Source organism: Pseudochaenichthys georgianus, chromosome 22 (genome assembly GCF_902827115.2).
Source record: "Pseudochaenichthys georgianus chromosome 22, fPseGeo1.2, whole genome shotgun sequence".
NCBI classification, from domain to species: Eukaryota; Metazoa; Chordata; class Actinopteri; order Perciformes; family Channichthyidae; genus Pseudochaenichthys; species Pseudochaenichthys georgianus.
The window spans coordinates 16,175,215-16,191,600 of record NC_047524.1 but is presented as its reverse complement, the minus strand read 5'-3'; the positions used below and the strand labels follow the sequence as shown (position 1 = coordinate 16,191,600).

Sequence of the window (16,386 nt, the reverse complement as noted above, 5' to 3'; positions counted from 1 at the left end):
GTTCATAAAAACATGTTCTTACTCAATATCAAGCCACTGTTATTGCTTTTATTTTAAATCGTATAATTTCGGACTTTTGTTGTCGTCTGTGAGGAAAATAAATGGGGCTCAGAGCCTCAGGATACTGAAATCTGTATTTTTTAAATCTTTTTTTCCTTCTAATTTGTTATTCTTTTCAAAATAACACACTGTTATTTACTCACCAATAACACACAATTATCCTTGCTTTTATTTATTGGTTTAATTCTATAATCTCGGGCTTTTTTGGCGTCCGTCAGGAACTGAATTTCAAAATAAATATAACCGGAAACAGACGTAGGCATTTCGAGCGATTACCCAAGATCCTCAGCTATGGTTTTAAGCTCGCTGATTGGATGTGTTAGCCGCAATGCATGCTGGGATTTGGTGTTTATATTATATGAAATCCGGAAAACATTTTAAAAGTATAAAATAATACTTAATTCCGAGTGCTCTTGCTTTTCTCTTTGAAAGTCATCACATAACGGCATTGTAATACACGGTTCGGCTGCATTACATATTACAGATCTGCCGTAGTTCTTTATTTAGAGAGCCCTGATGAGAAGACCTTTGGAAAAACTGGAAGAAATGGCGCCGAAACTGAATACTTGACGTGGATCATAAATATATCAACAATTAAACAACATCTTCAATTTCTCTTCACACAATACGTCTCCTTGCAGTATCAACACTAATTCGGCTGACTTTTACATTTGATCTAATTCATAGATAGGTTATATTTACACCATAACGGTGCACAGCTGATAGAAAAGGACTGTAGTTTTCAAAGATATTACTGATTTTCTTTGAATGTAAGAATGTAAATACTGAGTCTGAAATAGTATAGCAATATGCTGTAAAATGATGTGAAAGCATGCATAAAACTATACATCTTCAGATGTTGTACATACACACTAATAATACAAAGTTATTATGGCTGTGTGCACCTTGTGTGCACCTCCTAGTGGTTAAAGCACGTTATTGAATTATTGTTTTTATGTGTTATATTTGATTATAAAAATATTAAGAGTACATACTTTCATAGGGGGAAAGTATAAATATAGAAATATAGAATATAAAAATATAAGTGATCTCTACAATAAAACAGTTTAGTGCAGGATGTACACCATAGACTGCATATATAAAGATGTACACAGATATTAATAGGAGGAGGTGCAAAACAGAAAAACGGATTAACCTTTATTTAAACATTAAATATTAAATATTAAGCCTGACAAAGTAATTAACGTCTAATATATTGCTTTCCTGCAATGTTAACTATGTTGAAGCACTTATTTTAACTGATATTATACACATTAATTATACTCTTATGTATGTAGATAGAATAAGAAATGTGCAGAATATGACAGTTTAATGGTGGAGGTACACACATATTGATAGATGTCTTGTAATGCACTATTGTGGAACCTGTGACCCAAGTTTTTCATTCATTGCATAACTACACCGTAGTTGTGTATGATATGTCAATAAACCTTTGAAAATCTTGAAAGGGATGTGCAAAATAGCCATAATATACAGTCTTTAATTAACTATTAGTAGAGAATAACGAGTAATGAATATACTTTATTACTTGTTTCCATTCATGTCAATTGCAGATACATGTTTAGTCTTCTCAAGCACCAACTATCAAATATCTCTCCTGATTGTTGGCACTTGACACTTGAATTTTACTCAGGTGTAACTAAAGTCTGATTTAAGGGTTGTTTATATTTCACATAATTAATCAGAATCTGCAAAGTAACTCAAATAAATGCAGTGGAATGGTAAAAATACCAGGTTAAATTGTAGTGGAGTAGAATTACAAAGTAACAATGAGCTGTCATGTCATTAATATAATGCTGCGCATTATGGACACAAGTGATTTTCACCCATTTATTAATTATATGTTTTACATTTGATAACACCAATGTGTTTAATAATGGCAACTTCTAATTGTGGGGAAAACGAAAACGTTCAGTAGAGACGTCCCATAGAACATTTTGCGAAACACAATAGCCAGCATGTGTAGTTCTGGGGGGGTGTTCGATTCCAGTTTTGGATAGTCTGGCGTGGTTTCGTTCCATTTCACACAGCTGTTTGACGCTCTGTGTAACCTTACGGGAACTGTAGTCCTAAACGATAGCTGGGGATTATGGGTAGTGTAGTGTGTTCGGCCATCCTAAACTCAGAAATGTTGACAATCGCAATGATGCTCGAAATGTCCCTTATAGGCCTACGTCTGTTTCCGGTTATTTTTATTTTGAAATTCAGTTCCTGACGGACACCAAAAAAGCCCGAGATTATGGAATTAAACCAATAAATAAAAGCAAGGATAATTGTGTGTTATTGGTGAGTAAATAACAGTGTGTTATTTTGAAAAGAATAACAAATTAGAAGGAAAAAAATATTTAAAAATACAGATTTCAGTATTCTGAGGCTCTGAGCCCCGTTTATTTTCCTCATAGACGGCAACAAAAGTCCGAAATTATACGATTTAAAATAAAAGCAATAATTGTGGCTTGATATTGAGTAAGAACATGTTTTTATGAACCACACAGCTTCCGGTCTTCCACGACCCGACCGGAGAAAAAGACGTGCTGCAGCCTGCAGGCACGAAATACGTTACCAGTAGAAATACATTGCTTTTAAAATCGTGCTGTGCAACACGAAAAAAAGGGGCAAATCGTGATGGTGAACACGAATCAATAGATTAAAAATCGTGTTGGTGAACACGAAATGCCGTGAGACTGGGTTGGTTAGCGTGGGTGAAACAGTTTTTTCGGTCTTTAAGTTTTCATAATAAAACTGGATATATTCCCCTCACTTTCAGATGATTACCCTGTAGTTATCACTTATTAACACACTGACACATAATTCACACATGGAACTACAGGTTGGGGGTATTGTTTCCGCACGGACATATGTGTTGCTACGGGTTGCTACCTATATATATTGTGTTGCCCTCCTGGCTTCTTTCTCTTGTCTTCCCGGGCTGCGACCCGACAATATGTCCGTTTCTGCTGCTCATTAAAGCCAGCTTCATACCTTCATTGCACCGCCTCCGACTCCCTATCTCTCGGCACTACATTGGTGACCCTGACAACGTCTCGTGAAGTCTCCGGGACTGACCCGAACATGAAGAGAAAAACGCTGTTTTTCTCGATATGCCGGAGATTTTTGGAGACGTCCGTGGCTCCCACCGGCACACGGACTGAGGCTCGGTGCGCCCCCCACGGAATGGCTGAGGACGTCGCTCGCCATTCCCACATTGTCTCGGCACTGGAAGACCGCAAGCCTTCCGACTACACGGAGACGATACACAACCTGGGAGAACCCGGCTTCAGCCTCATGGGGCTGTTTCTTCGGGACGTGCGGCTGCATGTTCAGGCTGCGCTAGCTAACACGGCTAGTGTTGAGCCCCTCGCTTTCGCCGAAGAAGCTAGCCGGTTCTTCCTGGCCGCCCGGCTATTTAACCCTGAGGTGCTGGCCACTACACGCAGCGGCACCTTCCCTGGTAGAGGCACGCCGCCTAGCAGAGGCTCCGGTGCCGACGACATCGACTAACGGCTGCCGGCTTACGGTTAGCGGTCGTCGACACCAGCTAACAGCTAACCACGACAGCTAGCGGCTGGCAGCTATCAACGGATAACGGCTAACAGCTATCAACGGCTAACAGCAACTAGCAGCTAACCACGACAGCTAACGGCTGGCAGCTACCAACGGCTAACGACAACTAACCGCTAACGACGGCAGCTAACGGCTAGCAGCTACCGGCTAGCAGCTACCGGCTATTGACATCTGACTGTTGATAAAAAAAATGGTGGTGCCGGAGAGGAGGTTCGACCTTGTCTGGTTGGCCTTGTGTGGATCCTCTCACAATTTCGCCCACCTGTTTTTGACCGTGAGCAGTACGAACCTTTTGAGCTTTTCCCTGGAGCCTGAGAGGAGGTTCGATCATGTCTGGTCGGCCTCGTGTGGACCCTCGCTTTTTCACCACCTCGACAGCGGCTTAGGACGTCGCCCACGCTTTCATCGGCGCCTGGGTGGCACGCTTCTGGACCCCGTCTCGACTCTACGGTTTCGGACGTCGCCCATGCCTTCATCGGCCCTTGGGTGGCGCCCTTCGGGACCCTGTCTGGCCTCTTCCCTCGCCTCGACGGTTTCGGACGTCACCGGCCCGTGGGTGGCGCGCTTCGGGACCCTGTCTGGCCTCTTCCCTCTCGGCGGTTTCGGACGTCGCCCATGCCTTCATCGGCCCATGGGTGGCACGCTTCTGGACCCTGCCTGGCCTCTCCTCTTACCCCGGCTCACGGTTCGCCTCGAAGGCAGCTTCGGGCGGCGCCCCGTCTGGCCTCTCCCCTGTCCACGGCTCCTTCCTCCCGCAACATTATATGGCACGTCTCTTTTATAAGACGTTTTCGTATTTCCCACAATTAGAAGTTGCCAGTATTAAACTGTACACCCTGGAGGTTTAGGGGATACGAAACAGTGGTGTTATCAAATTTAAAAATTAATAAATGGGTGAATTAATATACCCACATGACACCTAAGGTCAGAAGAGCTTTATTTAACAGCTGGTCTTATGTCTGTGACCCCTCCTGTTGTTCATTGATAAGCCTGAGGCAAATTTTGCAAATATGGCAGTAGTCATTGATCATCTTAAGATAAGATATACTTTATTGATCCCACGTTGGGAAATGTTTTTGTTACAGCAGCATACTACTTTGTTCTACTCAACTGAATTCAGAGATTAACCTGGTATTTTTACTCTACTACATGTATTTTAGTTACTTTGCAGATTCTGATTAATGATGTGAAATATAAACAACCTTAAATCAGACTTAAATCAGTCAAATTCAGGGAAGGTGATAGTCAAGTGCCAAAATAAACTATGAAATATATTGGACGTTAAGTACTTTGTCAGACTTCATATTTATCTGTGGATAACCCCAATGTTTTTTTCTTATTCAAAAGAAGACCTTAACTTAAAGTAATCTTTAAAGTTTAAATAAAGCCTTATTAGTTTGTCTGTTTTGCACATCCTCCTGTTAATATCTTTGGACGTCCTGCACTAAACTGTTTTATTGTAGAGATCACTACAGTATCTTCTTGATATTTTCAATTTTGTATGTAGGCTACTCTTAATATTTAAATGTTTTCATCAAATAAAACGTATTCAACAACAAAATTAAATAACGTGCCACTAGGCGGCACGGATTAAAAAACCAGTGGTGTAGTTAATAAAACATAGTATCAAACATGACTTAACTTTATTGTGAAATTAAAACAGAACGGTTATAGCTGCCCTCGGCAATAATCACAGCAGAGTCTCGACGGATGCAGTTTCTTTAATGGTCTTTCAATCATCGTGAAAACTAAAATATATACAGACATAGAACAAGTACAAATCATTGATTAAATCACAAATATATATTCACGGATCAAACAAATACTTGTAATACATTCCCTGTAACGTACCTCGCTCCGCTCACCGAGGGTGCAATATGTGCGACGTCAGGCATGGCAGTCCTTATCTTATATATCTTAATATATCACTTGGCACTATGAACAGTTGAGCCAAGGAACAACACGCACGGTTTCAATTAAAACCTATATAAACCGATTATATAACACAATGTTCGTGGCAATTCAGTAACTTACATGTATGTTTGAGAGGTCCGTAGCACAGGCTAGACCTCGTTGCCTGGGGTTCCGGGGTTCGCAGCGTCACACGTAGCGGTCAGTTACACTCCCACCATATCCTGTCCTGATGAACAAACTTAACGAGGTAAACAAACTGGGTGAATCATACAGGATTTCTAGACCGTCAAAAAACAAAACACACTTAAATGTATGGTGGTTCCCACACAAATAAGCTTTGTCGCCTTAGCAAACATGTTTACTAGTATGTCTGATGCAAGTGTATTTTAGTGATGAGTAAAACTAGCTTCTGAATGGGACGTTCTATGATCGAGGGTTTGGAGGTGTAATCTTGTTTCTTTGTTGATTTCCGATCTCCAACTTGCACCTTGACTCGACGAACCAAACCATCGGTCCCTTCAGTTGTCTCGACCACTCGCCCTAGCTGCCACTGATTCCTTGGAAGCATGTCTTCCTTGATAATGACTATGTCGTTAACCTTCAGGTTGCGCCGGGGTATGTGCCACTTTTGTCTTAAGGAAACGTTCTGGAAGTATTCTTTCTTCCACCGACTCCAGAACTGTTCGGTCAGGTATTGCACTCGTCGCCACATTTTGGCCGAGTACGTGTCTTCCTTCTCAAACTTTCCCAGAGGTGGAAGAGCAATCTTAGATTTCATCAAGATGAGGTGGTTTGGGGTAAGTGGCTCTAGTGACTTGGGATCACTGATTACATCAACGTTTAGAGGACGGCTGTTGACGATAGCCATTGCTTCATAAAGCAGAGTTCGGAGGGAGGCATCGTCTAATCTGCCTGGACATTGTGCGATTGTAACGTTCAGCACATTGCGAATGGTACGAATCTGCCGTTCCCAGACGCCACCTGCATGACTTGCGGAAGGAGCGTTGAGAATGAACTCGCACTGCTTATCTGCGAGGAATGCTTCCAATACCTTGGTGTCGCATTGCTTCAGTGCCCTTTGGAGCTCGTTTTTTGCCCCAACGAAGTGTGTGCCCTGATCACAGCGCAGAACGCATACAGCTCCTCTTAGACTAATGAAGCACCTTAAGGCGTTAATGAAGGCGTCCGTGGACAGATCTTCAAGCATTTCAATATGAACTGCTCGAGAGGACAGACATGTAAAGATGAGGCCGTACCTCTTGCACTCTTTACGGCCCCGCTTGATTACAAATGGGCCAAAGCAGTCCATACCACAAGATGTGAAAGGAGCCGAAGCTTCGACACGTTCTTTGGGCAGTTCGGACATTCGTTGCTCCCCAGCTGGTCTTCTGAGCTTCCGGCATTGCACACATCTGTGTATCAATTTGGCAACTAATTTGCTCCCACCAATAGCACAAAATCCATTGGCTCTGATTTCCATTAAGGTTTGACCTCGGCCCTGATGGCAGATCTGGACGTGGTAGTGAGACAGAATCAGCTTGGTGATGTGGCTGTCTTTCGGGAGTATGATGGGGTGCTTTAGTTCTTGACTAAGGGTTGACTTCCCAAGTCTTCCTCCAACGCAGAGGAGTTCTCCGTTCAGGATGGGGTCCAGACAAAGAAGAGGACTTGAACTTGGGAGACTGTCTCCTTGAACATCCTTTTGAAATGCCTTTATCTCTTTTGCGAAAGCTTGCTGCTGGACGAGCCTAATCACCGCTTCAATGGCCCTCCTACGTTCTTCGACTGTCACAAGGTTGCCGTGTTTTTGCTTGGATCCTAGTCTCTTGATTCTTGCAACCACCTTAACGAGCGTAGTCCATGAAGAGAACCGACTCAGGCGACTTAGAACGTCCTGCTGCTCGCTGACTTGAGTTGCGAATGCTTGAATCGATTTAACTTCTGGATCACCAACTAGCAGCTCAGTTGAAGGGGTAGGTGATGGCGCCTTCTGTTCCCATAAAAACGTAGGCCCTAATAACCAGATAGTTGAAGTGATGTCCGCTGCATGAAGACCTCTGGAGGCATGGTCAGCTGGGTTTTGTGTTGTATCAACGTAGTGCCACTGGGTTGCTTGTATATTATCTCTTATCGAGTTTTCACTATAGCTGCCCTCGGCAATAATCACAGCAGAGTCTCGACGGATGCAGTTTCTTTAATGGTCTTTCAATCATCGTGAAAACTAAAATATATACAGACATAGAACAAGTACAAATCATTGATTAAATCACAAATATATATTCACGGATCAAACAAACACTTGTAATACAGTCCCTGTAGCGTACCTCGCTCCGCTCACCGAGGGTGCAATATGTGCGACGTCAGGCATGGCAGTCCTTATCTTAATATATCACTTGGCACTATGAACAGTTGAGCCAAGGAACAACACGCAGTTTCAATTAAAACCTATATAAACCGATTATATAACACAATGTTCGTGGCAATTCAGTAACTTACATGTTGAGAGGTCCGTAGCACAGGCTAGACCTCGTTGCCTGGGAACAGTTTAAATCAGTTATGATTCCGGGGTTCGCAGCGTCACACCCATACCTACGCCAGCCCCTAACCATGCATATTAAAATAACGTAGCGGTCAGTTACAACGGTAAAGGAAAATACAGTTTCAGTCTCTCGATTTGAAGCTTATGCATTGTACCATGAACCTGTAACAGTCAACTAAATATCTTTAAAAACTACAAAAAAATCCCTTTCTATCAGCTGTGCACCATTATGGTGTAAATATAACCTATATACCAATTGTCAGCCGACTTAGTGTTGATACTGTAAGGAGCCGTATTGTGTGAAAAGAAATGGAAGATGTTTAATTGCTAATATATTTATGATCCACGTCACGTATTCAGTTTTGGCGGCATTTCTTACAGTTTGTCAAAAGGTCTTCTGATCAGGGCTCTATAAATACATACATGTAATATTTAATGCAGCCAAACCGTGTATTACAATGCCGTTATGTGATGACTTCCAAAGAGAAAAGCAAGAACACTCGGAATAAAGTATTTTATTTAAAAAAAACGTTTTTACGATTTCATATCGGATAAACACCATATCCCGACATGCATTGCGGCGATGTTTTAGCCTATCAAAACCTCTGAAAAAGGAAAGGTGTCTCAGAATCGAAAGAAAAAATCCTATGGGAAAAACAAAAGCATTGTACACAATTTAAACCAATAAATGTCGTATAATTAACAAGGATAAACTGATGTTTTTTAGTTGATGAGTACTGCAGATATCACTGTTAAATCAATCAATCATCAATCAATCAATGTTTATTTATATAGCCCAATATCACAAATGTTACATTTGTCTCAGTGGTATTCACAAATCATTTGATCATTGGTTTTATTATGAAAACGTCGGGACCGGAAATACTGTTTTCAACCCGTAACTTTACATGGAGGCTGCCGCATATTATACCTCAAATCATCTTCGTAATATCTATGAAACTATAGATCCTACATATCGACTGGACGTAGATTCTAAAAGTACAATATACACTTCTCGCTAGAAATCTAATCAAAAAGCGTTTTAATGGCCAAACTATCCTACAATTTAGGGTTTTACGTGAATAAACGACTATCTGTAACGTTTGCATTCAACGGGAGCACTAGAGGGCGAAAACGTTCAAACGTAATTATAGGACGTATTAAGCGCTTGAACAAACTATATATTTGGTCGTAATAGGCTCTGTGCACAAGATGGCGTCTATCAACTTCCGGCGGCTGAATACTTCCGGTTTGAGTACAGAGTTTTGACAGCTTGTTATGTCACACCGAGAGCAAGAATGAGCGGATTGCGGGGTAAAGAAAAGCGATTGGCCTTCCAGCGTGTAAGAAAGTCGGCACTACATTGCTGTGTGCCCCTTTGTACAAATTCGTCCCGTTATCAGAATCAGAATACCTTTATTAGTCCCACAGAGGGGACATTTGAAGCGTTGAAGCAGGAAAGAGCCACAGACAGCTTAGGGTTGAATATCTTCCATGCGTTAAAAAGTACTAAGTTATAATATAATAAACAATATGCTAAAAAAGTACTAAGTTATAATATATTAAACAATATTCTAAAAAAGTACTAAGTTATAATATAATAAACAATATGCTAAAAAAAAGATAAAAAGTTACATAATTTTCAAAAATACAGATCAAAAACAAATCAAATCCTGTAGCAGTTCTTAGCAGCCCGGTATATATTACAGTTATTAAAGATGGCATATGTATATAAAGTATATATTGCACATAGTTTGACGGTATTTAACAGCAGCAAGTTACACAATGTTATAATCGGGAGATAAGTTTCCATTAACAACGATTAAAAGATTTCTTGCTCCCAAACCAATTGTGTATTTCATTACAAAAAGCAGTTGTACCATACTATGTTTAGGTACTAATGAATTATATCCTCAAAACAAACGCACACATAAATAACAAAGGAAAATACATCATTTAATAAATCCACAATATGATAACATTTTACAGATTAATTTAATAAACTTTTACAAAACATAGGTTGATGTTATATCGGGGGGGAAAATACATATTTAAACATTTCAATTAGTCACTGCATATTTAAGTAACTAGTTTATAGAACAGATGAACAGATGTACAATATCCAGAAAGTAGATGCAAAAAATATATATAATGTGTGCATTTCCAACATATCCTCTGAAAGAGTATTAGTCGTTGAGTTGAGTAGTGAGCCATTCGTTTTTTTTTTTTTTCGTGGTGCGATGTCTGCTGAGAAGTCCTTGTATGCCTCGCTGACTTTGAGGACATCTGGGTCTGGCAGCTCCCCCCGCACGGCCTTGTAACATGTACTCCTTTGAACATATATGATAATTAGGACTTTAAGAACAATTTTACACTCAGACAACAATCACAAAGTTATAGCAGGCTACATACAATTACTTAGGACAATAGATATTACCTTACACCGTCAGCAACTGTAAACTGCTTTGGCTTAGTGGAAATGAACACCATGTCACCCACTCCGCCTGGTTTCACACCCTATTAAATTACACAAAATAAATGTCAAATTAATTGAAATGGTCGTTGATGCAACATACTAAATCAGCTCTTGGCACAAAGGAAATACTCATTACACCGTGGATTGGTAGTGAACACATACTGTACTTACCATGGTTCTTGGCTTGTGCCATCGCTGCTCTGTTTCAGTGCAGCTGAGGACAGGGGGTACAGCAGCCAGGTTGAGTGTGGAGTAGTGTGCAGTCTGGAACAGCAGTGCAACATTGTGGTTGCAGAGTGCTGTTCCAGCTACACAGGAACACTGCCATCTCCACAGGTGAACAGTTCTTAAAACAAAATGTCAGTCATTTTACATTTAGGACACTGCTTTAATACAACACAGACAAAAGAGAAAGCTGAGAGCAGGCTGATCAGGCAAGTAATAGGTGTGGGAAAAGGCTAAACCATGTCAGGTTGTCAGTCACATCACATACACAGAAGTTCTGCTGTTTGGAATACTGTAATTTGAGGACATTCAAACAGATACGCTTGTATAGCCTGTCTCAACTCTCTCAATGTATTATAACTACATAAAATAGTGTTAGTAGAACGTTGAACAGCTTAACATAGATGTAGGGTACAAAACATAGGTACAAAACCAGCACTTACCTAACACTGGCCAATACAAATAATTGGACCCTACATGGATTATACTAACCATACAGTAAAGAACAGCAGTCGTCACAACCAGTTTCTGGGGTTTCCATGAAAGCAGAGATGTTTTTCAACCTCTCATTAAGAATCTTTGATGAAAGCTAAGTTTGGGTTTAGATATTTATCATTTTACACGAGAGGGTTACAAAACGAAAATAAATCTGTAGCCCCTTCATGCTACACACACATAGCTAGCTACAAGTTGACGTGAGCAAATGTATTGTCACTATAATAATAATAATACATTTATTTTGGGGGGCGCCTTTCAAAACACCCAAGGACACCTTACAGGGTTACAGATTTACAATTTACAATTTTACCTTACAAATTAAAACAGTGGATTTAGTGAAGTATCATCCGGGGTAAGACAAGACAAACAACAGGAAATTGACTACAAAAGGACACAGGGTACAGATTATAGAGAAAATGCCAGTTTGAACAGGTGGGTTTTGAGTTGGGTTTTGAATGTTGTTATGGAATCAGACTGTCGAATGTGTAGTGGCAGGGTGTTCCAGAGTCTGGGAGCCGAGCAGCTGAAAGCTCGAGCACCCATGGTAATGTATGTATTATATGTATATATATATATATATATATATTATGCACTATGTAATCTGTTGCAACACGTCAGCTAGCTGGGCTTATTTGAATCCTAAATCACAGGTTACCTACTCTAGCTACATCAAAACCCCAGAACATGAACCTGATTGAAACTTTGAACCAATTAACACTTTTTATTTTCCTCTCTACTCTGAGATCATGAGGCTTTTCATGTTTTCTCATGGACCTGTAACAGCTAGCCCTGATGCTCACTCTCCCTGAAGGTAGTTCTTTATTTGAAACTGTGGGGAATTGGATATCATTCATGTTATCCAAAAAAAGTAATAGTACATCATTAAAACGCTTTACACTGTATCAAGACTGTCAAGTTGTCAAAGTTAGCCAGTACCTACAGCTTTGTTTGTCACTTACCTTCATAATTGTCGACGTAGCTGGATATGTAGCTACATCTTGAACCCCTTTTCTCTTTTGCTCCTCGGGGCTGAGCCTGCCGCTTGTACCAGCCGATGTACATCACTGATGTTAACCTTCGGTAAGTCTTGGAGACATCGAGTGTAAAATAGTGCCTATATATAATATCTATACGCTATCTCTCTCGCTATACGCTCTACTGTAGACCGGAAGTTTACAACCGCACACCCAGCCGCCGGAAGTTGATAGACGCCATCTTGTGCAACTAGCCTTATTTGGTCGTATGAGTTGGAGGACTTGTTGAAATATTTGTAGATAAATATGGGGCAGACAGAACACGAGGAAAGTGTGAAAAGCATGAATTACAAAGAATTACAAAACTCGACAAGGTCGTGTCATATAACAAGTTGATTGCCAAACTGTATACTTTTCTAAAAAAGGCAAGCACTCAGCACTGAAAAGTAATATAAGACAACCAATAGTGCTCCAAACAAGGCAAAAACACTCTATCCAAACTGTAGATGCTGCAATCGAAGACAACGTTAAATGATTTAAGTGATAAATATGGTCTATTAAAAAAATGTAATACATAAAGGGAAACCGTTTGGAAGATAATTACTACATAATCTCAAGGCTTGCTTTAAAGCCAAAAGTTATATGAAATAGTCTACATAACGCGCTGATAAAACTACTGTCTTATCTGACATGCAGCCGAAAAGGACAAACCTTGGTAACACAGTTTGTCCATCCCATGTGTTCTTCTGTTTACTCATGAAGTCACATTTTTTAGTCAGTTAACAATTTCCCAGATAGATTTGCCATCTCTCCTTACCCCTTCGGGCTTTCCAATATGGAAATAACAGGTTCTTTCAAGCATTAACTTATGAGTTACAAAGTAACCTGTAGGGAGAGTTGCCATAGAAACCTAGCTCATTATAATGAAGTCAAGTATGAAGGCAGCGCTGAAGTACACACCTACTCCTTTAAGCACTACCAAAAGTGTTTTTTGCGGTTTTACTTTGACAGAGATGCGTCGGGACAAACAATAATTTCGCCAGCAGGGGAGATGTGAGGACCACCAGGCTTGTTTTAATGTTATACATTAAGTTATTCTGTTATTGATGTCTTTAAAAGAAGAGCCAAACAATTCTTAGGGAATTAACAAGTTTGGAAAAATTCAACAAAAACGGTGGACCTACAGTTACAGAATCTGCATTTCTGACGAGAAGACTTTAAAAAGGTGAGATTAGTATTAGTAAAGACTAAACTAAACCTGAAGAAAGATAAACTAACGTTGAACTTTCTTGTGCTAGAGTAGCATTTAGTATCTTGGCTTGACAGCATTAGGACAAGGGGCAAGTCAATGGGCTCTACAGGCTCCAGACCCAAGCTGTTTAAAGTGGCTCCGTGTAATAGCCTGCAGGAGGGGGCACAGCCTGAACCACAATGGACCGTCCCCGCTCTGCCCGTCAGTGTGGAGCAGCCATCGGGATCTCTGGCACATAAAAAGAAAACCTTACCTCCACTGAGACAGGAAATAACTCTTTCCACACTCTCAGGTTAGTAAGTCTCATGTCCCTGGTGTTTCATTCCCATTCAGTTGTATTTGTACAGTCCATATGTGTTGTGATACTGATTGTCTGCATGTGTGTGTTGTAACAACCATGCTTTGCAGGAAACATCCCATCAAAGCAAAGTAACAATTCAAGCATCATTCACTCACATCCACCCCGAAGAATGCAGGTTAATATATGTTATTAACTATAAAAGGCTATTGTTGCCTGATTCAAATGAGAAATGTTTCATCTATTCAATCCCCGGCAAGGACTCTGGCAGACATCATTTTGTATTATTGTTTCTGACTGATTGAGATTTTTACCCAGACATGCCATCATTATTATTTCCTCCTCAGACACTCCAACCACTGGCCCTGCAAATTGGGCACACAAGAATTGCCACTCAAATTGCCATGGTAATAAAAAAGAAAAGAAACATATGGTTGCTGTGCCAGCGTCACTGCCCCCATGATATATCATGACACAATGAGAAATGTTTCTGTTTGTTGCAGGGCAGGGATTGCAGAGATGGGGGTGTCCCCCTGTCTTCTACAATCGGCCAGACAGGAAGCTGTGGCACCAGCAGAATGATTCAGGTAAAGCAGCTTGACAAAGTAGGGAAGAGCTAAAGTGCATCTGTATCATCAATAATTCAGTTCATGCTTTTTTTAAATTGAGGCAAAATTAAAGTGTGCAGCAGTGCTTACAATGAGGGGGGGGGGGGGAATAAAGAGCGAAGAAGAGACGGAAACAGCTGTGAGTAAGGGCTCTTCCAGTCCCAGTGGATCTGATTAAAGTATCTACGGATTGGAAAGTAGGGTGGTCTACAGCCATGACTGGCCCTCAATGGGATCTATTTTCAGGGTACAGGGAACAGAGAAGCTCCCTCTATAATTGCCAATATTGCACACAAAAAAAATGTAGTTTACTTCAAGTCCATGTCTGTCCAAAGGGAATATATTAACACGATCACATACATCGTAATTACATATATTTTTACTTTAAGGGACTGTTACCACTAAATAAAAAAAATCATATTTTTCTTAAATACTGCAGTGCTATTCATCAATCTAGATCGTTTTTGTCTAAATTGCTGAGTGTTGGATAAATTGGCCGTGTAGACGTTTACCTTCTGTCCAATATTACAGGACTATAGCACTCAGCTTGTGCTGCCAAAATAAATGTATTATTATTATGTCAAAATCAATCAAGCATTAATCTAACCGGTTACTCAAGATAAATCTGAAAACATTTAATTATACCTGTCAAAGACACATACTGGAGTAAAGAGTAGAATATAAATAAGTACTTTCACACCAATGTCCTCTTGTGGCTCTGTGATTTTCTAGGGAGGATTTCTGGAGGCCCAAACAGCTCTCACCCAACAGGCTCATCGGCAGCGGCGAGCTCACCACCGACAGGCCAGAGAGCAGAGAAGACATAAGGTCGTCTACTCAGTTAACGGTAAGATTGCAAATTGTTATTCTAACAAGGAAGCTTGATACAAAATGTCTGAATGTGGTCTAAATATGATTTCATTAGGCCCTCAAGTTGAAGGTCCAAATAAAGAGGGCATCCAGAGGCTGAAACTGGTGAGGAGTCCCACAGAGAGGGACATCTTCTGGGACGAGACTACAGGAGACAGGCTGGATCCCAGCTGCCTTCTAGACCCAACCTTTCTACATCACCTTTGTGAAGGGAGACAGCGAAACCAGCCGAACAAAGAAGATGGGATCCAGGGAGAGAGAGGTCCCAGAAACACACTGGACAGAGATGCCCATATATAGACAAAAACATATTATGGACAAACGAAAGGGAAATGGTGGGAATAGAAGACAGGGACACCACCCAGAGGGATGGTTATGTGGTCTGAATCTGCCAGAAGCTGTCAGACAGCAAGGACAAGAGGTGCAAGAGGGATCTGGCACAATAAGCCATAAACACCTTGCAATATAAAGAAAACTCTTGATGTTCTGGGGATACTTCCTTCATGGCTGAGTTTATGACGCCCTCTATGGGTGAAAGCAGTGAGAACACTTGCAGTCAGGCTCATTTTACCTACCATGTTGATAGCAAACATTTTACAATGAGTTCAAAGAGTTGGGTTTCAAATCAGCCAGCTTTGAAGCTTCTTTTCTACTGGGCTTTTGTTATAGAAATTAGCACAACATCTTTGTACAAAGATATCCCATTATTTAAACAGATCTGCAGCTCTTGAACAATAATTATAATGAAAACAGTAAACTGCTAATTGGACCATCATTCTTCAAGTGGTCTCCGTGAGGCCGGCTTTTAGCGGGTTTAGAGAGGCGGAGAGGAGTTGGACTCCCACCAAACACCTGGCCGCAGCGGCCGACTAAATCCTGGTCCTCAGGCACAGTGCGTTAGAGGAACACTGCTGGGATCACAGTGCTCAGCAGGGGGCTGGACGGGAATTAAACAAGCTAAGATTATCTGGCGGTGGCTGACTAGAACTATTTGAATAGATGAAATAAGCATTTAACTGTATTAAATAAATCAAAGGCTTACATTACCTTTATTACTCAACCACTGGGTGTCATTATTGGGCTGAGG

At 40.8% G+C, this 16,386-nt stretch overlaps 1 protein-coding gene and 1 long non-coding RNA gene across 4 annotated transcripts; one reads left to right on the top strand and one right to left on the bottom strand.

The window, feature by feature from the left end:
* Positions 1-10,122: 10,122 nt before the first annotated feature.
* LOC117468190 (uncharacterized) lies at positions 10,123-12,440 on the bottom strand. The gene is made up of 4 exons (XR_004554436.2): positions 12,257-12,440; positions 10,746-10,920; positions 10,536-10,615; positions 10,123-10,428 (listed from the first exon to the last, which is right to left on the bottom strand). It is a non-coding gene; the product is annotated as an uncharacterized lncRNA (long non-coding RNA).
* Positions 12,441-13,201: 761 nt separating this feature from the next.
* Positions 13,202-16,359, top strand: LOC117467349 (uncharacterized). 3 transcript variants are annotated; one of them, XM_034110913.1, is made up of 7 exons: positions 13,202-13,496; positions 13,575-13,815; positions 13,932-13,999; positions 14,169-14,228; positions 14,325-14,408; positions 15,162-15,276; positions 15,355-16,359. In XM_034110913.1, exons 2-7 carry the CDS (start codon positions 13,620-13,622, stop codon positions 15,597-15,599), a joined length of 768 nt encoding a protein of 255 aa, XP_033966804.1. In that variant the 5' UTR covers positions 13,202-13,496; positions 13,575-13,619; the 3' UTR covers positions 15,600-16,359. The 3 variants fall into 3 exon arrangements, with proteins under 3 accessions (XP_033966804.1, XP_033966805.1, XP_033966806.1); XM_034110914.1 differs by having other exon boundaries at positions 13,570-13,815; XM_034110915.1 differs by lacking the exon at positions 14,169-14,228 and having other exon boundaries at positions 13,202-13,815.
* Positions 16,360-16,386: the final 27 nt, after the last annotated feature.

What these genes read in the sequence shown, in the direction of transcription:
- LOC117467349 (XM_034110913.1), top strand. Translation starts at nt 13,620, where the DNA reads ATGGGCTCTACAGGCTCCAGACCCAAGCTGTTTAAAGTGGCTCCGTGT. An exon ending in AACTCTTTCCACACTCTCAG is followed by an intron (nt 13,816 to 13,931) that starts GTTAGTAAGTCT and finishes CATGCTTTGCAG; the next exon opens with GAAACATCCCATCAAAGCAA. An exon ending in ATCCACCCCGAAGAATGCAG is followed by an intron (nt 14,000 to 14,168) that starts GTTAATATATGT and finishes TTTCCTCCTCAG; the next exon opens with ACACTCCAACCACTGGCCCT.